General features: G+C 43.3%; 1 protein-coding gene across 1 annotated transcript; it reads right to left on the bottom strand.

The window, feature by feature from the left end:
- Positions 1 to 58: 58 nt before the first annotated feature.
- Positions 59 to 27,602, bottom strand: adam11 (ADAM metallopeptidase domain 11). The gene is made up of 26 exons (XM_084567793.1): positions 27,515 to 27,602; positions 27,119 to 27,282; positions 22,267 to 22,343; positions 21,926 to 21,992; positions 14,034 to 14,116; positions 13,901 to 13,958; positions 12,313 to 12,376; positions 11,577 to 11,704; positions 10,252 to 10,326; positions 10,092 to 10,163; positions 8,648 to 8,814; positions 6,943 to 7,027; positions 6,754 to 6,844; positions 6,539 to 6,590; positions 6,307 to 6,406; positions 6,108 to 6,179; positions 5,832 to 5,924; positions 4,975 to 5,055; positions 4,847 to 4,897; positions 4,689 to 4,752; positions 3,492 to 3,597; positions 3,259 to 3,378; positions 2,877 to 3,045; positions 2,666 to 2,780; positions 2,374 to 2,464; positions 59 to 597 (listed from the first exon to the last, which is right to left on the bottom strand). Exons 1-26 carry the CDS (start codon positions 27,570 to 27,572, stop codon positions 555 to 557), a joined length of 2,346 nt encoding a protein of 781 aa, XP_084423919.1. The 5' UTR covers positions 27,573 to 27,602; the 3' UTR covers positions 59 to 554.
- Positions 27,603 to 27,963: the final 361 nt, after the last annotated feature.

The following is a 27,963-nucleotide window of genomic DNA, read 5'->3' as shown; positions in this document are numbered from 1 at the left end:
GTTTTGTCTCCTCAGAGCGGACTGCGCACAGTGTGAAGGAAGACGGGGAGCGGGCGGAGAGACACGACTCAAACCCCCGAAGATCTGGAAATACAAGGAGGGAAGAAGATGAGGAGGAGGAAGAGGAGGAAGAGATGGAGAAAAGCTAAAAGTATTTAAATTCGCAAAATAATCAACAAAAATAACCCAAAACAAAAACTTATACGAGCAGTTCACCTTTTTATTATTTAAAGTTTTATGAAATGAACGATACAAAGGCAACTTAGTTGAAAAGCATGCAGCATAAATAACACTAAAGCAAACTAAGATATGCAGCTATGTTTCATTAAATCATTTATGAGCTCTTGTTCATGCAGGAATTAATCAGATGTGTATTGTAAACTACTAAGTCTATATAAGGCCAGCTTTACGTCCTGTATACTTGTCCCACTTTAACTTAAAAAAGTGCAAAAATAAACTTAAAGAAGCAGCTGACAGACAATAAATATAAAAAAACAAAAAACAGATGGCTTCATGTTGCTCTAATGAACAGCAGGAACGTCCCGGTGCTGGGATCAGGACTGAAAGGTGGAATCGTACCTTCCCTTCCGGATGTTCCTGGATCGGCGGCGGAGACAAGAGATGAGATGGAGGGAGAGGAAGAGATGGAGATTAAGATTAAGATTAACCACAGTTCAACGCGGGCACTCAGCAGTGTCAGTAAAAACATGCACGGCCTTAAAAAGCCCCCGCTGCGCTATCAGTACACGAAGATCTGAGCTGTGAGATGAAGGCAAAGGATTGTAGATGCAGACAAGACATGTTTGTGGCCTTTACATCCTGCAGACATGCCACAGCAAAGCTAGAAATCCAGTCGTGCAGATTTTTTGTTTTCCTATTTGGTACAATAACAAATTTAACAGAAGATTAAGCACTGGACTCCTGCAACATCCTCAGGCTTCATGATGGATGCTAAGGTAGCGGCTAAGGAAGCTTTTTAACGCTATTCTACTTCCTACTCTGACTCCACTACATAAAAACAGAAAAATAATACACATTTTACTCCATCTGATTCGGGCTGTAGTTACTTCCTACACTTTAAATGATATAAAATGCAGTTATGCAGTGAATTAAGTCCCAAATGTACCCCAAGAAAACTATTATTTTAATTATAGATTCATTGATTTATTAGTTTGTTGATGAACTTGATCAGTTAATAGTTAACACAGTCTTCAGGTCACCTCATGCTTCATTATTATTAAGCATCATATACACCAATCAGGCATAACATTATGACCACCTTCCTAATATTGTCTAGGTCTCCCTTGCGGTGACTCATCAGAGAATGGCCATGGGCCTTCTGAGGGTGTCCTGTGGTGTCTGGTAACAGGATGTTGTTAGTGTGTGTGTGTGTGTGTGTGTGTGTGTGGGGGGGGGGGGGGGGGGGGGGCTCTTTGGATCATCCCACAGATACTTGATCAGTTTGGGATCTAGTGAATTGTGCCACATGCTCAAGAACACTTCGGCATGTGTGGCATTTGGAGATCGAACTGTTAACCCTCTGGTTTGTGGACAAACTCTACCTTCTAACCCAAAATTGAGCTTAATTAAGGTCCCACCGAGATTTGAACTCGGACCACTGGATTCAAAGTCCAGAGTGCTAACCATTACACCATGGAACCACAGTGGTGGCCTGTGGGTCCTTTGGGTTGAGCCGACGGTCCTCTGTGGATCATCCCACAGATACTTGATCAGTTTGGGATCTAGTGAATTTGGAGGCCAGGTCAACACCTTGTGCTGTTCTTCATGTTTTTCTTTTAGTTGTTCCTAAAGTGTTTTTGTGTGTGTGTCTGTGTCAGGCTGCATCCTGCTGGGGATGGCTGCTGCCATCAAGGAGTGTCATTGCTATGGGGTGGGGGTGCCTGGTCTGGTCTAGGTGGGTGCTACATGTCTGAGTAACATCCACACCAATGAATGCCAGGTCCAAAAGTTTCCCAGCAGAACACTGAATTGTCACAAGATGGTTTAAATGTTATTCACTTCTCCTGTCAGTGGTCATAATGTTGTGGCTGATCGGTACATATACTCATTACTACAAGTTGAATACAAATACTTCCTTCTAGAAAGTGTCAATCATCTCGTGCCATGATAAATATTTACTTAAATAGTTTCCTATCCAAACGTGTTCGTCATTCGTGCCGACCTCCTCCTAAACAACCACCTACTGCCCCAGCCTCTCATCTATAACCCCTCGTGTTCTCTGTGGCGGTGAGTGTGGATCAGGCAGCAAGCAGGGGCAGCATTCAGAAACGAGCCGCGGGCGACAGAGTGCTAGCTGACAAGAGGGACACGGCAGGCACACACAGACGGAGGCATGCATGCCAGAGGGCTTACTTAAATCCCCAGCCAGTTCCCCCCAGGACTATCGCTGCCACCAGAATTGCACCGGCAACTGAACCTATTATGATATTGGTGCCGCTGGGACCTGTGGGGAGTGAAGGAGTCAACCGGTGAGGGAGAAAATAGATCAAATCTGAATGCAAAAGAGCTAAAATCAGCAGTCCATGCGTTTATTTATTCATATTTTGGTTTGACTGTGAGGCATCGAAGTAGACAAAGGTTGCACAAAGTGTATGTACTTGACTCAGTTATGGGCAACTGTAAATTGCCTAAGCTGCTCAGCTACCTTTGTACTTCTCTGGGCCCTCCGGTGGAGTAGGCGTGGGGATCGGATCGAACACGCTGCAGTCCTTCCCGGTGTAGTCCGGATCGCAGATACACCTCACCTCGTTGCTGCAGGTCTGCAGAGGAGACACAAATAAAGGAGAAACATTAAGCGTGACGAAGCTCTAACAAAAATAATAAAACCAACCACGCGGTGGCATGGGTGGACTCACCCCGTGGTGGGAGCAGATGCGCGAGGTGGAGGAGCCCGGGCAGATGCTGAGGTTGAAGGTGGTGACGGGGAGGCAGCGGCGCTCCAGACACATCATGTTCGGCCCGCACGGCGTCCCGTCCTCCACGTAGCCCAGATCCAGGCCGTCATCCAGCACTGCGTGGCCGCCCCTGCAGCTCAGACAGAAGAAGGTAGTATCTGTGAAGAACTAGGATGAGCTATGAATGATTCAATGTGATTCTTTCTCTTTCTGACTTGAATACGTCAGAATGAGATGCAGCTCTAAGTGCATGACACTTTAGACCTTTTTTTCTGCAGACTTTTCTACTTCAGGTAGGTACATCTGGGTAAATGTAACAAGCGGTCAGACAACGTTGCCTCACCGACAGTCCAGGTATCTGTTCTGGTGGTGGATGGTCAGACTGGTGAGCTTCCCCTGGAGTTCACCAAACCTCGGCCTCTCCGTCAGATTGGTGCAAAGCAGCAAACCACACAGAACGTCTCTGACGTGGAAAGAAGACGCAACGATAGAAGCTTAAAACTCGACAAGACACTCACATTTTCACACAGAAACACGTGTGTGTGTGTGTGTTTAAATGACCTGCTGTTCACTCACTGTTTGTTGCACTGCACCCATCCCTGCCCACTGGAGTCCGGGCCACAGTTCCCCTTCTCCGTACCCTCGGAGTTGAGCTTTTCATAGCAAAACCTGTCAGCTGAGTCTGAGGGGAGGAAGGAAACGCTCTCTGAGTGAATATTAAATCCACCTCCAAAGCCCTTCCTCAACACTTTGAAGCCTGACGTATCAAATAATAGTCAGAAAATAATTACATTTTTTTATTTTATTTTATTGTGCTTGTAGGACCTTTGAACAAAATAATAAAAAGATAAACCAAATTATTAATTTTCAACAACATAGCATTGTATTTGGAATACTTAAAGTACTTCTCTGAGTTTAGTTTGGGGAAAATATTAAACTAGGCTCAAATAAGTACTTCAAATATTCCAAATACAATGCTATTCTGTTGAAAATTAATAATTTGGTTTATCTTTTTATTGAAATAATGCACATTTTCCCCAAACAGGATCCTTTGTTTGACATTTTTATTTTGACTTTTGGTAGAAACTAATCAGTTTCTGTGCTATGGAATTAAAAAAAAAAAAAAGAACTGTTTGAGTACTTTGTTTGATTGAGGAATTTAGGTAGTAGTTATAATAGTCATTTCATCACGTTAGAGAAAACTGAGGACGACAAACGACTATTATTATCAAGGTGCACCTCTGCAACGTTAGGCTGCACAGAAAAATAACACAAACATCTTAAAATTCCACTAATATGGAATAAAATAATGCACATTTAAACAACCAGTGTAATAAAATAAAATTAATTAATTTAATATATAAAAGTTGTCACTGTGGCAGATGCATAAATAGGACGACTGAAGTAAATAACCATATAAACCTGCTGTATAATATTTGATACACAACTTTTACTACATCATTTATAAAATATGAAGTAATTCTAGGTTGCTTGTAGTATAAAATATCTTATATAAAGTCCACATTGAAAAATATCAACAATATCAATTCTTAAGATTTTCCTGCAAAAAACTGTCCATGAAATGTCTACTGACTGCAGAGCATGGATAAATCCACCAGAGGGCAGATGACAAGTATGAAATTATTAACAACAGGTTTTTTTAGGTAAGGATGGATGATGTGGTTCATGTACAGAGGTATGATATACCACCCACAGCCACGAGAGGGCAGAGCAACATCAAGAAATAATGTTTATTATCTAATCAAAACCTACTGTAGCCCCACAGAGTCCTGCACTGGCCATCTCTGGTCTTACAGCGACCTCCGTAACAACGACCCTGGTGGACAAAAGAGAGAGAGAGTGGACGTGACGGTGAAGACGAGACAGGTGGAGACTGAATGCAGACAAGAGAAGCTGAGACAAAACTTCACCTGGCCAGCGTCGCACGTGTAGCCGTCCAGTTTGTGGACGTTATGAGGACACTGCAAGAGAGACAACGTTTACAATGGAAACTCTTTGGAAAGCAAGTTGTATAAATGTACGATGGGTCTCCTTTCACCTGGCTGGAGTCTCCTGCGCAGGTCTCGGGAATGTCGCAGTCATTCACAGCGTCGCGGCACGTCACCCCTCTCAGCTCGTACTGCAGCACAGAGGAGGACAGAAAATGAAGCAGGACAGGACGTGATGAAGTGAAACATGGGACCAGGCTGACCTTGAATTTTGACGCTTAAAAATAATTATTTTTACACCTTTCTCATTAATGCACACCTATTTAATCTGTAAAGTTTATCCTCTACTCGTGTTTTTGCATATTTCTTGTATTGTTTGATTTTCTGGACTTACACCGATCAGCCACAACATTATGACCACTGGCAGGAGAAGTGAATAACATTTAAACCATCTTGTGACAATTCAGTGTTCTGCTGGGAAACTTTTTGGACTTGGCATTCATTCATGTGGATGTTACTTAGACATGTAGCACCCACCTAGACCAGACCAGACCAGACACCCCCACCCCATAGTAATGACACTCGTTGATGACAGCAGCCATCCCAAACAGGATGCAGCCACAAAAACACTTCAGGAACAACTCAAAACAAAAACATGAAGAACAGTACAAGGTGTTGACCTGGCCTCCAAATTCACTAGATCCCAAACTGATCAAGTATCTGTGGGATGATCCACAGAGGCCCCTCCCCTCAAAGGCCCCCCCACTAACAACATCCTGTTGCCAGACACCACAGGACACCCTCAGAAGGCCCGTGTCCATTCTCTGTTGAGTCACAACTGTTTTGGAGCTACGCAATATTAGGAAGGTGGTCATAATGTTATGCCTGGTCAGTGCATGCAGATTCCTTGTGTATTCGAACAGATTTGTGGCAATAACTCTGATTCTGATTCAATGAAGCAGCTCACCTTGCAGTTCCTGCAGCAGAGCCCGTTGCTGCACATGGCGTTGTGGGTCAGAGTACACTTCTTACAGCAGCTGGCTCCACTCTGAGCGCACTCCTACGGGCGAGAGACGGTTTATATTGTAGTTTTGCTTCAGGTCATGGCAACAAAAACTCACAGAAACATGTAAAATCCAATTTAGCTAAAAAGAATTTTGCAGAAACCACAGCGTGATGTTTATAATATCAACAGTAGCATCTGTAACATGATCCGGGGAATAACAACACAAGCTGTGCTCACCACTAGTGATCCACAGTCACATTCCTCTCCCGGCTCCACATATCCGTTGCCACACTCTGAAGGGTCCAACAGCTACAGGAAGAAAAAAAAAGATCCGCAGTTCATTATCAGCAAGAGTTCTCCTTTTATTTCTGTCTCCATACAAGTGATTAATCTCGCCCTTGAAGAGCCTCTCTGGTATTAACCAATCATCAGTCACCTTTGTGGGTTTGTTGAAGAGGCAGCTGCCTCCTCCCTGTTGGAGGAAACGCAGGTACTCGTCTATACTGCAGCGAGAGAACTTCCTGGGCAGGTAGTAGCTGAGAAAACAAAACGGCATTTTACACTTCATAGAGGAAGGGAAAAACAAAAAAATGACACATTCCAGAGAAACCTGCTTTAGTTTTAGAGAATTATTTCTACATATTGTTTATTATAAATTGAGTTCATACCCCGTATCCTCCATGATACAACCCAGCCATGGATCTGGACACCTGCAGGCTCCTGGACACACAAAACATATCTGTGGTCACGACCGGTTGGTTATGAAGAGACATAATCTGCTCTGTCATGCTGGGATCTAACCACTTGAGGGAGCAGTCACAGCGCCCTGGATAATACTTGTGCAAGCTTCAAGCTGAACGTCCAGAGCGTGTTTTTATCTCACCTGCAGCGGTGCGCTCCTTGTTTCTCAGCATGCCGATGTTCTGGCCGAGACTCTGACACAGCGTGATGGCCATGGGACCGACGCTGCCGAACTGAAGCATCGAACAAAGACAAACGGGAAAAGAAATTATTAACTATGTACGTATGCGAATACATGTTTTGGAGTCATTTAAGTTACATCGTCTCTCACCTCGTTGATGCCTCCACCCCGAGTCAGCGAGCAGATCCCCCCGATGTAGGCGGCCTCACTGCGGCTGCTCATGAACGTCCTGCCACTGAAGAAAAGACAGGGAGAACGTAAGAAGAGTGAGAAGAAGAAGAAGAAAAGGAAGAGAAGGATGACAAGTAGTAATGGAGAAAGATGAAAATAGGAAGAGGAAAAGAGGCAGATGAAGAGGAGCAAGAAGAAGAAGAAGAAAGAAGCAGGCAAAGGAAAGAAAAAGAAGAAGAGTAGGAGAACAAGAACAAAGGGAAAAAAAGCAGGGAGGGAGGAGAAGAATAATAAGAAGAGATGGAATAGAGAAAAAATGGAAGAAAACTGTAGAAAGGCAGAGAAGAAGAGTACAGGAAGTGGTGGATGATGAGTAAAAAAATTAAACCGCTGGAAGAGCTGGATGGAGTGGAGAAGACAAAGAAGCAAGTGGAAGAAGAAGGAGAAGAAAGAAGCGGAGGGAGAAAGAACAAAAAGAATAAGAGGAGCAGGAAGTGGCGGAGAAAGAAAAGAAGCTAGTGAAGGAGGACAAGAAGAAGGAACAAAAGAAAAAGTTGAAGAGATGAAATGTGAAGGAGAAGAAGAAGAACAACAACAACAAGAAGCAAACTAAGAAAGAAGAGGAGGAGGAGGAGAAGAAAGAAGCAGGGTAAGGAAATGAAGAACAAAAAGAAGAATAAAAGCAGGAGGTGGTGGATGAGGAGAAGAAAGAAAGCAAATAAAGAACGAGAAGAAGAAGAGGAATGAGACAGCGAAGAAGGATACGAAAAGAAAAGATGGAATGGAGGAACAATGAGAGAAAAAATGTAAGAAGGAAGAGAAGAAGAAGAACAGGAGAAAAGAGGAAGAATAAGAGGAAGCGAAGCATGACAAGTAGAATGAGGAAATGATGAGGAGGAGGAGGATGAGAAACAGAAGAAGATGGAAGAGCTGGAGGAAGAGGAAGCAAGTGAAGGAGGACAAGAAAAGGGAAAAGACAGAAGCAGGGGAAGAAAAATGAAGAACAAAAAAAGAAGACTGGGAGTTGGTGGATGAGGAGAAGAAAGTAACAAATAAAGGACAAGAAGGAGAGGAAGGAAGCATCGAAGAAGAAGAATGAAAAGAGAAGATGGATACAGGAGAAAAAAGTCAAAGGCAGAGAAGAAGAAGAGCAGGAAGAGGTGGATGAGGAGATGAAAGAAGGAACAAAAGAAGAAATTGAAGAGATGAAACGTGGAAAAGAAGAAGAAGAAGAAGCAGCAAACTAACAAATAAGAGGAGGAGAAGAAGAAAGAAGCAGGGGGAGGAAATGAAGAACAAAAAGAAGAAGAAGAGGAGGAGGAGGTGGTGGATGAGGAGAAGAAAAACAATAAGAGAAAAGAAGCAGCGAAGAAGAAGAAGATATGTAAAAAGATCTAAAAAGGCAGAGAAGAAGAAAAGCAGGAAGTGGTGGAGAAAAGAAGCAAGTGAAGGAGGACAAGAAGAAGAAGAAGAAGAGATGAAATGAGGAGAAGAAAAACAATAAGAGAAAAGAAGCAGCGAAGAAGAAGATATGTAAAAAGATCTAAAAAGGCAGAGAAGAAAAAGAGCAGGAAGTGGTGGAGAAAGAAGCGAGTGAAGGAGGACAAGAAGAAGAAGAAGAAGAAGAAGAAGAAGCAAACTATGGAAGAAGGGGAGTAGGAAGGAGAAAGAAGACTGAACCCACGAGAAGAGGTGAACGGCGTCGCAGCGCTCCTTGATGCTCTCCTTCCTGTACTTCATGAAGTCGCGCAGGGTGAGCAAGGCGTCGTCGCCGATGGCGATCCTGTTTTCTGTCGACCACGTTTCCATGGCCACCAGGATGATGCGAGTGTTGAGCTGCTCCTTGTAGATCTGTGCACATCAAACAAAAAATAAAAAATAAAAAGGTTTAATCAGCAGGAATTATTCAGAGGTTCAGCTCATGTGAAGAACCGGACGAAACAAATCCTGTTACACTAATCAGGAAGAAAACCAGATCAGTTTAGGTTTAGAGAATCATTTCTGGAAATGGCCTCAAATGAGCTTCAATGAACTATTCTACTAAAAAACAACAACAGGTGGTGGTAATATGACAAGGTGCAGGACAGGACTCTTGCCACATTTTTTAAATAGCACCTGTATGTGGAATAACAACTAAACACTGTGTCTTATTACTTAGAGAATAAAACAGGCTTTAACTGAAGCCGACGGGACGCTGCAAACTACAAAACTAAAATAAAACAGTGTTCAAACATCGCAGACAGTTGTATCTGGGTCAACTTAAGTTAAGGAATGGATGAAGGAAGGAAGGAAGGATGGATGCAGCTGGTTGCCACGGAAACCAGCATTTCTGTATTTGTCCCCCAAACGCTGACGCTGCAGCACGAGTGCACACTGTGAATTCTTTTTTTTTTTACTTCAATTTGGATGTTTTTTGGAGGATGATCACATCCTGCATCTCCTCTCTCTCTCTGCAAACCTCCAAACCTCTAACGGCTAACCAAACCTCTCCAACCTGATATCTCCTCCGTTTTTTCCCGCTCTAAATCCAGACAGGCTTTTGTATGCACCTTTAATCTGACTTATCTGCATCTGTCACAAAGGTACGAGAAGGGTAGTCAACGTTACACAGAGCAGGTAACTGTAGTATGGTCTTCATCAGCATTTAGGTGCATAGTTGTGTTGCTTTTCACTCCTTGAAACCAATGTAACAACGGAGCAAGCAAATTAAATGTATGTAAACTTCACTTTTATGCATTTACACTTATGTTTTTTTGCAATTTTACCTTTTATCTCCAAGCAGGAGTTATACAACCTGTGCAAATAGGAGACGGTGAATAAAAACGGTTGTAATTCCTGCACTTTTACTCCAATTTGGACGTGAATACCTTCAAACACCGTCAGTAACACGGCCAGAAAACCTGACAATAACAGGTATTTTCCATTGTTAGAGTAACAACAGATTTAATGATGGTAAATAGATCTAAAACCATCAGAGAAGAAGTCTGAGATGGCGTGAAATGGCTCTGATGAATGGAAAGATGGCAGCTGTCCCACTCAGGAACGTCTCATGTGCAGGAAAAGCCTTTGAAACGTGGCAACAGTCCTAATGAATGTTTAAGAGCTACAAACACTGATTTTATTCTCACCAAATCCGCCATGTTCACCACCGATTTGGCAAAGATCTTCGTCTGAGTGGTCGACCGACGGAGCTGCACAAACTGACACAGGGAGAAGAGAAACAGCAGCGTCACTACCTTTTTTATTTCAACATTCTTCTACACTCCTCACAAAGCCAGCGTCACGTACCAGGTCATAGTCGTTGACAACCATCAGCTCGATGTACTTGGTCTCGGTCTGGACGGTGCGCTGGCCTCGCCGCACCTGGAGGAGAAGGGAAGGAGGGGGGACAAAAGAAATCCACACGACCAGGCGTTTGAGTCGGCTGTCAAAATAACCTTCACACGGGGCAAACACACACAAACAAACCCAGCAGGTGAAACCATAACTCACACACACACACGTGTGCTGATGGTGGTGAAACTCTAGTCTTTGTCCTTGAGAGGGCAACGCAACTTGGAGAATAGCAATCATTCATTCATGAAGCTGAATATTAGTTTGCATCTGAAAAGATAAACTGAGTCTAATTACATCCAGAGTCTGATAAGAAAGAAAACTCTCTAATCTTATCCTGAGAAATATTAAATACTCGCAACAAGTCTCAATAAACAACTGTTAAATTTCCAAAATAAATACATGTAGCTATATTATATGTAGATGTACAGCTTGTGTTTATTAGCATGAAAGCTGAGACCAGCTATCGGCATGTGTGTGTGTGGAAATCTGGCATCATCTGAGACTTATCTCCCTAAAATATTAATTGTGTTTGCATATCTCGTCTCGTTGACACTTGCTGCGATGCCCACAACATGTTCTTGGCAGGGACGCCGTGTGCACTTGGGGTTGCACGAGTTCAGATTGCACGAGTTTGGAAGTCGAGTCGACACCGACTAGTCTCGGGTGACGTCACTGATAAAAACACAGTAGAAAGTAATGAAATCTATATTCTTGACCTGAATACATATGCTGAGAACAGACAGCTCATGTGCTACATACTGTGAGCTGCAAATATGTATAGCCTGTATAAAAACAGGCAGCCAGTCAGCACCATCAGTAGCATTTAATAGTACTCCACAGCGTGTTGTTAGATGGGATAGTGTAGCAGCTAAAGGTCTAATAACTTTATCAAATAGTTGACGTGCAGCCTCCTTCTCTCTGTTACCACAGGACGTTTGGTGAAGTTGTTAACTGACTGCTGTCCAGAGGATTTGGACCGTTCCTCTGCTAGCGTTAGCATTAGCCTTTTCAGATGCATTGCGGTAGTACTTTAGTTGTATCCCAGGACTGACATGTCACGGTAGTATGGGCTTCTTCTCTTTAGCGACATGATGAACTGCTGCTAGTTTGCTGCAACGACCCACTGGGCTCCTCACCTGTCTTCTAGGAGGCGTCCATGTTGTTATTGTCACATGATTGGCAACTAGTCGACTTGATGCTTAAAGCATAACTAGCGTAACTAGTGTGCACAGATGTGTGTGTGCAGACATGCTCATAAAGGCTGCGTGAAAACTGACTTGTCTTTTTGAGCGTCTCAGGCCTTTTGTGAAAACGTGCGTCCCTTCTCTAGACAACTCGTCTCCGTCCTCCAGCTTGTCGCCTCCTTCGCCGTGGCCCCCAAACTCTGTGCCGTTCACCGAGCATCCTGGAACAAGTGAGAGTGGAGGGAGAAAAGTGTCTAAGTCATCAGTCTAGGGAAGGGTGTAGTGTGTATTTTAGTCCACTGAACTGCAGGAGAGATCGATGTCATGCTGCCGGCGGAGGGGAGAGGAGGAAAAGGGGGGAGAGTATACCAGGACAAAAGGGGAAAGTTAGGGGTGAGGAGGAGGAACAGAGTAACAGGAAGAAGGCAGGAGGTACACGAGTAAAGGAGAGTTGGAAAAGAGTTGCTGCCAAATGAGACATTTAGTAAGGACGAGGAGGGCAGACGGACAACCTGAGGAGGTTACAGTACGACAAGAAAAGAGAAACACCCAAAACAATCTGATTTATCTCAAAGTCAAGGACAAGACTGAACACGTTGTCTCCGAATAAGTAATGAGAGGAAGACTTTGTGTTTCAGCAACAAGCTGCATCTTGTCAGGGTTTGTTTTCTTTTCCTCCCAACTTTCACTTTTAACTGCATCACATCAAACCAGACCAATTACTTCACAGATGAAACCGTATCATCGGTGTCATCTGCTCGTTTTCTGTCAGTCACAGTTTGTAGTTTATGTAGCTAGAGGGAACTGAGGTGCAGTAATAAAGCCCTACCTGGACAGGGCGGTGGGAAGAGGTCGACGTTGGGCATTCGATACACAACGTGGTCGTTCTGCTCCTGAAGGATGACAAGAAAAACAAAGATAAATTTCCTCAAGTTCTATAATTTACCTACTTTTCCTCTGTTTTATAATCCTACTTCAGCTCTTTTCAGATGAAACTGATCTACTTTTGCTTAGTTGCTGTTACTTTACAAGTAAAATTTAAGTTTAAGGAATCAGACTGCAACACAAAGACATAAAGTCACTGAACTGTCTTTTCATTTTCTACAGAAGAGTTTCCCAATCCAGGAAGATGAAACCTTGAATATATTCCACCGTTTCTTTAAATCTCTTTATATGCATTCTGTTTCCACTTTCAAAAGAACGAAAAGTCACTTTCAAGAGTCCAGAAAATAAGTTTGTTTTACTTGATCACCTTTCCAAGAATTAGAAAAAAAAGTTAAACTGATGTACAACTTAAACCGATCAGCCACAACATTAAAACCACTGACAGGAGAAGTGAATAACATTTAAACCATCTTGTGACAGTTCAGTGTTCTGCTGGGAAACTTTAGGACCTGGCGTTCATTGGTGTGGATGTTACTTAGACATGTAGCACCCACCTAGACCAGACCAGGCACCCCCACCCCATAGCAATGACACTCCTTGATGGCAGCAGCCATCCCCAGCAGGATGCAACCACAAAAACACTTTAGGAACAACTTAAAAAAATAAAAAAAACATGAAGAACAGCACAAGGTGTTGACCTAGCCTCCAAATTCACTAGATCCCAAACTGATTTTTGCAGTGCCTTTGTCGTGCTCTCCTGCAGGACTCTTTTCCTGCAGAAGAGCACGACACCATCCAATCAAACTAAAGAAAAAAATCACACAAAAACCTGAAATTACTTCTCGAACTCAAAAGCTCTCCTGCCTGAATAAAGTGTCGTCCTCTCAGGTAGAGGCGGATCAGCGGGAGGAAAGTGCTCTGATGCATAATTAATCAATCACGGGTCTGTCATAATGGCAGCAACACTACTGGACACGGTGGTACACTTGAGCCGGGGATAAATACTTTATGAAAATGACCCATCAGAAGATAGAGAGCCGAGGAGAGAGAAAGAAAGTGAAGATGAGCTGAGAGGCTATTGATCCATCTCTGCAGTCTATGTAATTGAGCTATACTTCGATCACTGTGGGCTTTAATGGGGGGAGAAAAAAAAAAAAGAAGACGCTCAGCCTCTTCCACTCTAAACATGTTCTTCCATCTCCCATCAGTCACTCTGCTACCATTCCTTTTTAATACCACGTGCGTTTTAAAATAAAAATGGGAATATTTTTATCTGGAGAGCTAAAAAGCCTCTTGAACGTTTGGCTCCTGGCAACTCTTTCAAGCTTGACTCTTTCAGAAGACGTGTCTCTTTATAGATGTTGGACAGGAGATGTGTTTCGGTGGTGGGGGTGGATTGTGTGTCAACTCAATATCTTCCATACAGGAACCCAGAGATAGAGTAACGCTTGCGTGGACTGACGGGAAGTTGCGGGGAAAGTGAGGCAACATACTGTGATGAGTCAGCTTTTCAGTTTGTGTTTAATACTCACCTCTCCGCTGCCTACAGGTTCAATCCCATAAGAGTAGTTCCCATCAGAAAACATCCCCCTAAAAGAAAAAAGAGTAGTTTTTTAATCTTCATTGCTCTCATGAATCTAGATCTCAGGTGAAGTGACAACTCACCGCAGGCCGTGGCAGGTAGACAAAGCGACCCAGGAGCCCGGCAGCCCCCGCACTCGCCCGTGATAGTAGCAGTGCTCGCCTCCCTGAAACCAGATGATAGATTACAGTGAGACACTGAACCCTCCTTCATCCAGTAACAGGTTCATGTCAAATTTCAGAAAATGAAACCGGCACCGTCTGAGAAGCCCTTGCTGCCTTGCTGCCACCGATCCCCTGGCCCCTAAACATGCACACGGGGGCAGGTATATTCCAGCTACTGTATGAGAGGGAAAGACTACACCGACTGCAGCTGCAGAGGAAACGCTGCACGGTGTGTGTGAAGTCAGTTTTGTGCATGAAGCACATCGTCCTTATAAAAACTCATTGTTCTGACTTTGCACACGAGTCAAAATAACTTCCTTAAACTCTTAAATTCCTAGTTTAGCTTCTATATTCACAACAGAAAGAGTAAAAAGCAACCGTACTTAGACTTAAAGTGTCCTGACCACAGTTTTACAGGCGTCTTTCTTATTATGGTGCTCTAGAGGAGCGGTCCCCAACCATCGGGCTGTGTGCCTTTTGCTACTGGCCACACTGAAAGAATAGAAAACTTTTTTTTTTTTAACTTTATCTACTATTGTAGTCTGCAGGGTGTTTTATTTTGAAAAATGATCATTGTTTTCTGGTAGACAGAAAGCAAACGTCTCTGCAGAGGTTCTTTGAAAAGAGGGAAGGAACTAATGATGAGACTCCAAGAGGGCCAACAAAAAGGAAGCTGCATTTAAAATACCTTAAAAGAGTCTTACTTGAACTACGGGTTTATCGCAACAGGTGTTTTACATGCTCCAAACCCACTCTAGTCGATGTGTAAAAACTACTTCACCACATAGAGACAAAGCACCCTGCACTAAAAGAGCAATACAGTGGAGTAAAACAGTAATTTTATTTATTAATATTAAAGACATTCCTTCATTCATTCATCTTCTGTAACCGCTTGTCCTGTGAAGGGTCGCAAGAGTCGGGGTCCACCCTGGACAGGTCTCCAGTCTATCACAGGGCTAACACAGAGAGACACTCACACCTACAGCCAATTTAGAATCACCAATGAACCTAACCAGCATGTCTTTGGACAACGGGAGGAAGCTGGAGAACCTGGAGAGAACCCACGCAGACACAGGGAGAACATGCAAACTCCACACAGAAAGGACGATGGATTAGAACCCAGAACCTTCTTGCTGTGAGGCATCAGTGCTAACCACCAAGCCGAACAGGGAGCCTATCCCAGCTGTCATTGGGCAAGAAATGGGGTACACACTGGACAGGTTATAAAAGACTTTCTCTGTATATATTTATTTGTTTTATGATTTGTTATATGCATGATGACCAGTCCATGAAAAATTGTCTTGATTGAAACCGGTCCATAGTGCAAAAAAAGGTTCTGGTCTAGAGTACCTGGTAAAGGCTTTTTCTGTTGTAATACCACAAGTGAGAGAAGAGTTAGCAGCAAGGCTACAGTGATCTACTCCGCTATCTTTCCAGACTCCCTCTGACTTCTTATGCTTCTACTTTATCTCTCTCTTACTTGTCATACGGCTCGTTGATCTGATTGAAGGTCCTTCCCTTTCCAAACTGCTTCCAAGGGCATCTTCCCATGGCTGTCTGTGACAAACCACCTGTCTCGTGGTGTTAAAGCGGGCCAAGTGGAGGCTCAATGTACAGCTACAAAAGCCAGTTTTTTTTAAAGGCCGATTAATTGTCTGAGTGCCTCTGATTAAAACGATCGGTGTATGTGGCGGTGTCGGCTGATGCTGCTTTCAGCTTGGCAGAACTGCTGGAAGGTGTTACCTGTACGCCTCCCTTCCAGGCCTGTTTATTCATAATCCCCCGAAAGGCTCCGACTGGACGATCGTGTTTTGACTCTAGTGTTTCTACGCTGCCTCTCACAGTACAGGAACGATTCATGTTACGACGAATCTGAGAGGACGCCGTCAGTCGGCCACACGTGTATGTTTTTAATTGCGCCGGGCTAAGGGGCAGAATTACACTTGAGAGAAGGATTTTTAATAATCAAGCAGGCGTAATCTAAGCAGACTACAGAGATTACAGTTACTTTGAAGTGTGCGTGACAGAGAGAGAGAGAGTCAGTTTCAGGTGTTTGTAACAAACCCCCAAGTCATGTCTGACACCTGAGCCGCGCTATTGTCCGGCACGGCTGACAGACCAAAAAGAAAAGAGGGATCTTGGAGCTGCTGTTCTCTACGCTCGGGCGACCTTTACTCCAACCTGGAAATTCACTCAAGGGGCTGTCAAGTCAAAAATGAGCTTGTGGAAAGTTATTTCTCATCAGACATAACGACTTCTTCACAACTTAGACACATATTCAGGCTGCTGCTGATGAGAAGTCAACGGCAGTCACACACATCCCACGAGAGAGAAGCTAAAATCAGACATCTTCTTCACATCATGAGGTAAAACTTAGCATGTGGCTATCTGTCAAACACCACGTCTCACAGCTCTGAGGACACAGAGTGCTGGTTGCTTTTTGGCGGAGGAGGTGTTAATGCATCCAATCTATTTTGATGTTTTACACTGATCTAATTTAACCAAGAAAAGCTGTGAAGCTGTGTCAAACTTCTACTCACAAACAGATTTAAACTGAGTCCACTTCATTTTTAGTTTAACACCGATAACAGATATTGTAAGACAATATCTATTTCTAATTTGATCTTCTAACTCCTCTGCTGGAGTGGTGATTTAATTTTAATTTATGGGATTTAAAATGCTTCCACAAAAACACTACGCAAATGCACTGATCAGGCATAACTTTATGACCACTTTCCTAATATTGTGCAGGTCTCCAAAACAGTTGTGACTCATTAGAGAATGGACATGGGCCTTCTGAGGGTGTCCTGTGGTGTCTGGTAACACAACGTTGTTAGTGTACGGGCCTTTGAGGGGAGGGTCCTCTGTGGATCATCCCACTGATACTTGATCAGTTTGGGATCTAGTGAATTTGGAGGCCAGGTCAACACCTTGTGCTGTTCTTCATCTTCTGTTAAGTCCTGTTAAGGGTCACGGGGGTCTGCTGGAGCCTATCCCAGCTGTCATCGGGCGAGAGGCAGGGGTACACCCTGGACAGGTCGCCAGTCCATCGCAGGGCTCTTGTGCTGTTCTTCATGTTTTTTTTTTTTAGTTGTTCTTAAAGCGTTTTTGTGGTTGTACCCTGCTGGGGATGGCTGCTGCCATCAAGGAGTGTCATTGCTATGGGGTGGGGGTGCCTGGTCTGGTCTAGGTGGGTGCTACATGTCTAAGTAACATCCACACCAATGAATGCCAGGTCTAAAAGTTTCCCAGCAGAACATTGTATTGTCACAAGATTGTCAATGTAATTTATTCCTCCTGTCAGTGGTCATAATGTTGTGGCTGATCGGTCTATTAACACATGAATAACTTCAGTATATTATATAGGATCTAGCTAAATACTAATGTTAGGATTTTAACATGCCGACGTCGTGGTGGTGCACTGATTCTCTAAACAACCAATCAGAGAGATCCCTCTCTATGTTCGCTGCAAGTCAACATGTAAGGGTCTGACTAGTCCCAACGATGCAGGACCCACTGGGAAAAAGTCCCAGACACTCATCGGCAGCCCAAAACCTACCGTAGGCTTGGTGTGTCCCAGCCCTTATACTGTCAAAATGTTTTAACATCACTTTATCATTTCATCGGATCACTTCAAAGTTATGAAAAGATGATTATTATCCAGACATTATGGTCACCATCCCTTATTTAGTTGCATCTGTCGTATTTTGTCGAGGAATGAAAGAACCTGCAACGTTCATCCTGAACAGCGAGACAACCCACAGCACTTAGCGCAGGGCAGGATAATAAATAAATAAAAGGTAGGATTGCAAGGCTAAATGGAGGAAATCAAATTGCCTGACACAGCAGACACACACTGAGGCTGAGGGTGCTTTTCAGATGTATGCACTTTAAATAATGGCCACTCACTCATGCAAATAAACCCATGCTGCATTTGGATTAATGGTGGAAACATCATCGCTGGGAGGACGGCGACAGGTGGAGCAGGAGTGACTGCATGAAACCAAATGGAGGCAAATAAACAGAAAACTAGAGGATTAAACGTGACATTATCAACCGTAATGGAATCAGAAAAGTTTTAGGAGATGTCCGGACTCGGCAATGTTGATATGCGAGGACTAAGAGGAAAGGTAATGAATCAATAGGATTATTTAACCCATGTTTATAACACCATTTCATATGCTGCAATGGCGTGAGTACTTTTTGTATGAATGGAGATAAGAAAAAAAATCTGCTGACTCCCTGAAAAAGGCAAAGCATTTCAGCAGCACATGCACAAATCCATTAAACAGCTCATATCACTTCCAGTTTATTCTTATCTCTTCTTATTCAATTCCTGTTGTAGCCGTGTGTCACTGAGATTCAATCAGAACTAGACAGTCACTACCTCAGCAGAATAGCTCACGGACCCACGGGGACCAATAAAAAAGTGACACACAAAGGAAGGAGGAATTTATCGGCTCGTCAATAAAACCAAATAAATCAATGCGGATGAGATGGTCGGGGGAGGGTGCTGCCTGCATGCGTGCAGTGCATGTCGTGCATGCAGAAGAGGACGTATGCATAAAAGTGTGAACTCTGTTGATGTTTGCATACGTATGATGGTGTTAAATGACATCTGCCAGCCAAAAATGAGGTTATTAAATGTGAAATAAATTAGTTTTGAGCATTCAATTTTAACGTAACTGATTTTATTATGGTTCCAGGACTAGCGTTGAATAACTGTGGATGTAACAGACTATATAGCCACATAATTTTGAATTATACTGTGTGTGCCATACTCCTAATTCTTTGAAAAAGCCTTTAATATTAGAATAAAAAAGTTTCTTATAAACAAAACTGCAAAAACTTCCTATTGGCACAGACGATGGTGCACCACAGGGATCAATTTTGGTGCCACTACCGATTATATCGTATTGTTATTTTAAATATTGTACATACTGCTTATTGCACTTCTGGTTAGATTCTAAACTGTATTTCATTGCTCTGTACCTGTACATGTGTAACGACAATAAAGTTGAATCTAATCTAATCTAATTTAAATATATTATAACTGCATAAATAATTTACCAGACACGTCCAATAGCATCTTCGCCTTGACATCAGATAATTAACATTCAAAACATAATCACAATTCTGATCAACATTTCGATAATTATCAATATTATCTTATATAATTTATATCTATAATCAGTGGAACATTTTAAAGTTGAGAAATAAACTAGCCCGTGTCCTCCAGCGAGTAAACTGTGTATGAACCGTTTAGTATTCTATAAAAACCATAAATGCCCCCATGCTTGATTTAATTACGCGTTTCCTGTCATACTGAGAATATACGAAACCTAATTTATATCTCATTTGCCAGTTCATTAGGTACGGTAGTGAAAACTAAGACATTTTAGTGTAACGGTCCTGCACTAAATCCTCCTTCACGACTGTTAAAATGTTCATTTGATGTTCAAACAGCATCAGAAAGGAGGTAATTCAACCGTTATGATCATTTTGGAGGATGCTGTTTGTTATTTAGCCTAAACCCACAGACTATAATGAGGTGTCAAAATAACAGAAACCCTTTTGTGTTTAATCAAGCTACAAACTACATCCTCCAAAATGTTTCAACACGAACTGAACATTACAACAGTAATAAAGGGCCGTTTAGTGCAGGACTGTTATACTGACATTCATTCTTCTTCACTACTGTACCTTACTAACTGTACTTTTATTTCTTGTTGTCATTTATTTGATTTTTTGCAAGTAAACCACACATTGAACCGTGCCGATTTTACAGATGTGGTTCCAGAGATCAGGGCAAAGGGGAGATGTCAGATTCGGGTTAGTCCTTTCTGGAAAAGGACTACATTTGAATTCGTCTCACGACACAACAAAAGTAGACCCACGCTGCTGCTGCTGCCGCTGCTGCTGCTGACTGCTGGTAACCACAGCAACCATCTACTGATTGGTCAGGTGGTTCTTTGGCACAGAAAAGGAGAGTGAAAGGACGGACGGAGACTGAAATAAAGCAGAGGATACGGACGGATCGAGACCGCCGCTCAGAAGCCGCACGAGAGTCGAACTGTCTGCGCTGGCCGCCTGTCTCGGGGACTCATCACCGAAGGGCATTTTGCTGGGATTTATAATTCATGACAGAGAGGACAGTGTCAGCGATTCAAGTGCTTTATGCTCCTGTAGCTATTAAAAATGTTTTTGGACACATTTCCAAAGGGTGAGGACAGTGAGTTCTTGGAGAAAGGTCAAGCCAACACGCACCTGAAGCAAATGTCCATTCACACTCGTTTCTAGACATCTTATTTACATGAATTTATGTAAAAATCATTCATCAATTCTGCTCAGTTTCATTCAGGAAGAAAAATGCCTCGACAGAAAAGCTATACTCTTGTAGACATATAATCAACTGATATTTACCTCAAAATACAATAAATCTCACTTCATTATTTTCTAGTAGATGGATGTGGATGCCAATATTTGCATACATTACATTGCTTTCTTGTCAAGAGTGTCAAGAGAGAATAAGCACCACTCTCATGTCTTTTGATAACTGCAACACAAAAGCCGACAGGATGCTAGCTTAGCGTGCGTAAGCCTTTGAAATGGTAACGAAGGCTAGCCCGGCTGAGTAACTGCCGCAAAATGTGCTTATCTGAAACTGGTAATTAACACCTGTCAATCCATCAATAGCCATCCGCTACACCCGCTCACCAGAATGCATCGGGCAAGAGGCCAGTAAAGAGAAAGATAATCATTCACATTCAGTTTGTCAATCAACCTAACCTGCGTGTATTTTTTAACTGTGGGAGAAAAAGCACCCAGAGACATCCCACATGTGTACAGGGAGTAGCTACAAGCAGCCTCCACAAAATAAAGCCTCCCAAATGTTAGCTAGGTTTGAACACTGATTAACATTTTCTAGTTTATGTCTTAAATCCAGGCCCTCAGTCCAGATAAGAAAGAGTTGCAACGACTATTTCTACCAAGATGAGACGATGATGAGCTAAAACTAATATCTGGCGATGAAAACTATGACGAAATGTTAACGAGGCGGGACTAGAACGCTCTCTGAATATCTGACATTGAAAATACATGATCTACTGATACGGGTACTTCTTGACCGTAAATGTGTGCCCCTGTCATGTGATCAGATAAGGGGCGTTTGCTGATCTCAGGCGGTTGACGGTAGCCTACCAAAACTAGCAAGCTGCCACAAGCCTTGTAGCTACAGATTAGGTGGAAGAATACAATTTATGCAGCCTCCATCCAGCTGCTGTTTTGCTCTACATGAAATTATTGCCTTTTGACTTTTTACTGACACATATTGAGACTGTGTAGAGATGGACGGCGGAACTGCTCCTCAAAAGTGAAGCCAAAGCAAGTAGAGCTCGTCCTGGTGGCTGGCTGCAGTATAGGTCATAAGCTCCACCCCTTCCATGTTAGTGGGCGGGACTTGGGCGAAACTAAAACACCAAATCTTTTTTCAAGGATGGTTTCTGTCATTTCAGGTAGTTAAAATAATTATGATGCATGTTCATAGTTTCGTTTTAGTTAGTTAGTTGACGCTATAGAAACAGGATGTAATGGCGACTATCAGTTGTCATGCCAACTGCTTGGGCCAATGCAAGGAAGTGGTGACGCATTGTCCATATTTATATACAGTCTATGGTTTGGAAGTGCTATTATTTGTCTTTTGTCATTTATTTTTTACTTTAGACTGATCCAGTCTAGATGTTTCTTGGTCAAACTAAGCTCATCTCTAAGATAAGATGATTATTACGGAATTTCTTGGCAAGAAAACCTACCATATTCTGTGACAGCTTCCCTTCCTCATCAAAGTGGCGCTCCACGTAGTCGGTAGACAGGAGGTTGCTGAAAAGACAAGGTAGAAAAATTAAAATAAAGTGTTATGACTTGTGTCAGCCAATCCAACAAATGTCTGACTTATAATTTGTGGGTATATTCATGTATTCTTAAGTAGCTGGTCCAGACGAAGGAAGAACACAGGATGTATAGTAGGTGGGCCCAGGAGACGGATGAAGGCCGATCAGAGTGAAAGTGAGTGCTGTAAGCAACCTATTAAAATGTGGCTTAATGGCTCTGTGGTATGGATGTGCGAATACTCTGCAGGCCTGTGCTCACTTACTGGTTGAGTTCCAGGTCAAGGATGAAGGACGCGCCAAAGGCCTCCACCAGGAAGCTACTCTGGGCCAGATGGACGGGCTGAGAGAGGGATGAAGGGAGTAGGAGGCATAAGAACAGCAGGGAGTGAGAAAGTGATTATAGCAACGGGAACTCTGAACTAAAACCCGCTGATAGTTCCCAGTGAAGGCTTTATACTAGCTGTAAATAATAAGAGCCCTGTGACAATAATGAAGCTGCTACTTTAACTGAAGTAACTGATTTATTTATTTAATTTATTGGCCGCTTGGGGTCAGTCAGCGTTTAAAGTTGATATGTTGAACCTGTTAGTCAAATTTACTGTATTTAACCACAGCACACACAGAGCGGACACGTCAGCATTTATTTATTCGAGGTTGGACCGTGCAAACACTGGTACGGATAAACCAGAGGTGGATTTAGATTAGGGACAAGACATGAGTGGTGGCAGCTGTTTTTCCATCGCCCTGCACGCCGCATCCCGTCACTTTGATATGAAGGCTTGAAGTGGGCACCCTCCTGCTTTCTGGGCAGGAGATCTCATGGGGGGTGGATTTATTTCAAATGGGGAGCGAGGACCTCTATAGTAGACCACTATGTATTTAAAAATGACACCACGTAACGCTGTCAAATAAACCACACATGAATTAATTAATTACACAGTTAATTTTATGGTAATATTGTTAATGCGTTAAATATTTAAGCTAATACTAAAGCAGTGTGTGTGTGTGTGCACCATCAAAGTGACTCATGGGTAATGTAGTGTAGTGATTGGGCTTTTAGAGATGATATGTGTGAGCTGGACGGACGGGGGGTTAATCACTGCAAGCGAAACCTTTTCACACTGCCACCTTGGTCATTTGATAAATTTATTCATTCATTCATCTTCTGTAACCGCTTGTCCTGTGAAGGGTCACGGGAGGAGGGCTGGAGCCTATCCCAGCTGTCATTGAGGCGAGAGGCGGGGTACACCCTGGACAGGTCTCCAGTCTATCACAGGGCTAACACAGAGAGACAGATAACCATTCACAGTCACACATACGGCCAATTTAGAATCACCAATGAACCTAACCAGCATGTCTTTGGACGGTGGGAGGAAGCTGGAGAACCTGGAGAGAACCCACGCAGACACAGGGAGAACATGAAACGGAGCATCCACAATTAATTTCGTATTATTTGAGCTTTGAACAGGCAGGACAGAGACAGGGCGGTTAGCACTGATGCCTCACAGCAAGAAGGTCTCAGGTTCGAATCCTTTCTGTGTGGAGTTTACATGTTCTCCCTGTGTCTGCGTGGGTTCTCTCCAGGTTCTCCAGCTTCCTCCCACCGTCCAAAGACATGCTGGTTAGGTTCATTGGTGATTCTAAATTGGCCGTAGGTGTGAGCGTGAATGGTTATCTGTCTCTCTTCACAGGACAAGCGGTTACAGGAGATGAATGAATGAATGAGCTGTGAACATCCAGAGGTTCTGTTTAGAACACTATGTAGTACTTAGAGAGCAGTATGGTCACAGTGTGGACTAAACATCATGCTCCATGAATTACTTAAGTCACTTTTATACTCGAGTTGCTTTGTAATTTAAATAAAACCCTGAACTCTTGATTAAGTTAAAAAACAAAAGTGCAGTTTATTCATAGCTGATGGAAGCTGCAGTATGAACGACGCCAACATCTTTCTAGGTCAAGGTCATGCATTCATATTTGTGCTGCAGTTCTTATGAGAAGATATCTACTACATTGCAGTGAGAATCTACTCTTTTAGACATACTGTAAACCATACTGGTAAACCATGCATCGCTGTTTCACAGTGCAGCCAGACACCGGTCCCAGACACTGACTCAAGCAAATGACTCACGCATCTGTCAAGTATTTCATGCGTTCACGGTACTGTGAATAACACAGTGTGAAAAAAAAAACGTGTATGATGAAGACAGAAGAGTGGAGGAGGGAAGAAAACTGATGGGTGTCTAATGTGAAATAATTTGACAGTGTGCATATAGAACGAAGCGACAAAGACGCAGAAAAGAAAAGATAAGACGTCCTCCTCCGGCAACCTCTTCCCCCCGGAGGCGAGTTGGTTCACCCATCCCGGGGGCTTTTGGATAAAAGTCATCGCTTCTGTCTAACCTTGCTTCAAGGTGAACCCCGTCCACATTGTAAGACAGTCCTGTGGAGCCTCCCGTCAGTACTTACTGGCCCGCTGTAGGGCAGGCCTCATTAGTATTAGCCTGCACTCTCTGTAAAGCACTTAGTATCAATCTAAACCTCCACTGGGTCCATATACTGTACAGTAAAAAGGCCACAGCGGTGCTTGAGAGCAGCAAAGAGAAAGCTCTGACCGTAAAGGAGCTTTTATGGGGATTTTTTTTGTGTGTGTTCGTGCCTCAACATCATGACGATTTTTAAAAAAAACTTAACGAAAGGCCTACACACGATTTATCTTAATCGTTGTTCTGTTTTGGACCAGAAAGAGGTCACGAAAGAAATTTAGGTGTCTGCAACATCTCATTTGAAATAGAACAGCTTATGAGATTTCAACCAACTCCGAGGATGTTCATTCTTGTTACCATAAAGCTCCTATACAATCGTTCACCATGGCAACGGGTAAATAAAGAGCAGCGCCTCCATTTTAATCCAGTGTAGCCAGCACTAACGTGTGAAACTTATCTTTATCTTAGCTTAGATCCGGCAGCACAAGTGAGCTGACTGAACGACAGAATCAATAAATTTCTTGTCATGTCTTATCATGTCATGTTATGTTATGTCATGTTACAATAATGTTTGTCATGTCCTGTCCTGTCCTGTCACGTGATGTTATGATATGTCACGTCATGTTATATGTCATGATATGTCATGATATGGCTTGATATGTCTTGCCAACTTTTGCCATGTCATGTCCTGTCATGGTATGTTATGTGACGTCATGAAATGTCTTGATATGTCATGTCACATCATGTTATGTCATGTTATGATACTGTTAGTCATGTCACGTCACATCACGTCACGTCATGATATTGTTTGATATGTCTTGCCAAGTCTTGTCTTGTCATGTCATGTCATGTCATGTTACGATAGTGTTTGTCATGTCCTGTCCTGTCCTATCACGTCATGATATGTCATGATATGGCTTGATATGTCATGTCATGTTATGTCATGTCACGATACTGTTTGCTCTTTCCTGTCACGTCATGTCACGTCATGTCATATCATGTCATGTCATGAAATGTCTTGATATGTCATGTCACATCATGTTATGTCATGTTATGATACTGTTTGCCCTGTCACGTCACGTCACGTCACGTCACGTCATGTTATGATATGTCATGATATGGCTTGATATGTCGTGTCATGTCACATCATGAAATGTCTTGAAATGTCATGTCACATCATGTTATGTCATGTTACGATACCATTTGCCCGGTCCTGTCACGTCACGTCATGTTATGATATGTCATGATATGTCATGATATGTCTTGATATGTATTGTCAAGTCATGTTATCATGTAGTCATAAAAGCTTTATTAACCTGCATTACCTGACAGTCAGCAGCTACCCAGTGAACGTAATGGAGCATTTAGCTTCTAAAGAGCCAAATATTTCCCCCAGAACATGATAGGGCCAAAAACTGAGCAAAAAGAGGAATATTAATATTAGATGAACATTGCATAAGTGCCCTGAAGATAATCTGTTCGGGCAAGTTTCAATTTCTAACATTGTTTCAAAGCCAAGAACTTCCCAAATAGGTCAGTTGTTGTTAAAATTTGGTCTAGAATCTCACCATCAATCAGAATAATAGGCGAGTCGGGTCACGCTGAGCCCATCTGGCCCGATCCGCAGGAATTTTCAGTCCGGGGAGAGTATATTATATTAGCACCTAATAACCAGGTAAGTGCTTAATCATCATTTACCTCTTGTTGGAATGAATACATTATTTTCTGCACATGTTTGCCATACAAAGCAGTTAATCTCTGATCAGAATGATTTCAGTCAGGTTGAAGAAATATTGTTCATGTCAACATTGATAACAGATGACCTTAAATCTGTGGTGCACAGTAACTTATTTTCAGTCTCAAATTCACTCAGGATGACAGATTATTTGACAGACGAGATGGCTGCGAGTCTAAAATGACACTTTCAGTCTCAACAAACCGAAGTCATGAGACGGCAGCTCAAGGTCAACCCCGTGTCATATCCACTGACCGGCCGGCCGCTGACTGACTGACTGACTGACGGCGTTCATAGGGAAGGTAACAAGAGAGGACAGGTAGAGGTGTGAAATATAATCTAATGGGTATGGAAAGGAGGGGGAGGCTGAAGCAGGGGGATGGGCTGTTGTAGTGGTGAGGTGTCACAGGGTGAGGTAGAAATTAAAGACAGATGACCTCAGGAGACAAAGAAACAAGGGTGAACCCGGCCGGGACGTACTGCATATGTTGGCGTGGCTGCACAGCACGGGTAAATCATGCACTACAATCACTGTGTGGGACGGCAGATCTACTGCTATGGTCCACAAACACCTGTATAGAGTGGTGAGTGACTCCACTGACTCCACAGGAGAGCTGCCTCCATCCTGTGGGACCCCACCCAGCCCCAGCACGGACTGTTCAATCACACTTCTACTCTCAGGCTGGAGGAAGTTTATAATCATGAACTACCTCCGTTTGCATATGTATACTTACACCTTTTGCACACACATTGCTTATATTTCTATTATATTCTGCTGGTTTTAAAACTGTCTTCATTTTGTATTATTATTTATCCAATTTATACTTAGACTTTATGTTCTTTGGCATTCTTTGTGGACAGCATGACAGTAAACACTCTGAACTTTAAGCTCACCTGCGTGCCGGCCGGGTGGTTTCTGACCCGGGTGTCCAGGCGGCTGTGGAGCAGCTCCTCCTGAGAGTGGATCTGTTGCAGGAGCCGCTTGGGCTGAACGACCTCCTCTGCAGGCGGCAGCTCTCCCTCCGGACTCATCCATTCTCTCAGTCCCGAAGAAGAGCCTGTAGAAGAGGAAGAAGGGGCACAGAGTGGAGAACAGAGAAAAGATTAGATGCATTAGAGGACTGTGTGATGTCAAATGTCTTATTTGTGCACAGGATTAAACGGCTGATATGGAGCCTACTAAGGATGCAAAAAATAAAAAATAAAAAAAGGAGTAATTTCCCTTCTTTCTTTTTTAATCTCTGAGCTGGGGGTTTTAAATTTTAAATGCAAAGCGCGGGAGCCTCTCACCTGTCTCGGCGCACCGCGCACACACTGCAGCGAACAGCAGGCATCTCACAGCCAGCATGATGCTCACATAGTCCCAGTGATTTCCTCGGTGCGGCGCCGTTAGATGAACCGACAGGAGCCGTGTGCGGAGCTGCAGCAGCGGGACTGTTGTCGACAGTGAGGACGAGCACAACAGCTGGGTTCCTTTAAACGCGGCGCCCGCATTTCTCGCACCCCCCCCTTCAACCCCCCCTCCTCCTTCTTCTCCGCCACCGCTGGGCGCGTTAAAAACACCCGGATGGGGCTCCTCGCCTCGGATCAAGCGACATGGTGCGCGTCGGTCGGCGTCCGTCTGAGAGAGAGAGAGAGAGAGAGAGAGCGAGCTCCGCGGTGGGACCACGCTCACCTACCTGTCTGTCCGTCCGTCCGTCGGTCTGTCTGCTTCCTCACGGAGCCTGCGCGAAGAGCCT

This window comes from Chelon labrosus, assembly GCF_963514085.1.
Source record: "Chelon labrosus genome assembly, chromosome: 19".
Lineage (NCBI taxonomy): Eukaryota > Metazoa > Chordata > Actinopteri > Mugiliformes > Mugilidae > Chelon > Chelon labrosus.
Note: the sequence above shows the minus strand (reverse complement) of the source record. Positions and strands in the feature narration are given on the sequence as shown.

What these genes read in the sequence shown, in the direction of transcription:
- adam11 (XM_084567793.1), bottom strand. Translation starts at nt 27,572, where the DNA reads ATGCTGGCTGTGAGATGCCTGCTGTTCGCTGCAGTGTGTGCGCGGTGC. An exon ending in TGTATCATGGAGGATACGGG is followed by an intron (nt 6,407 to 6,538) that starts GTATGAACTCAA and finishes TTGTTTTCTCAG; the next exon opens with CTACTACCTGCCCAGGAAGT. An exon ending in TCTGCTGCAGGAACTGCAAG is followed by an intron (nt 5,056 to 5,831) that starts GTGAGCTGCTTC and finishes TCTGTGCTGCAG; the next exon opens with TACGAGCTGAGAGGGGTGAC.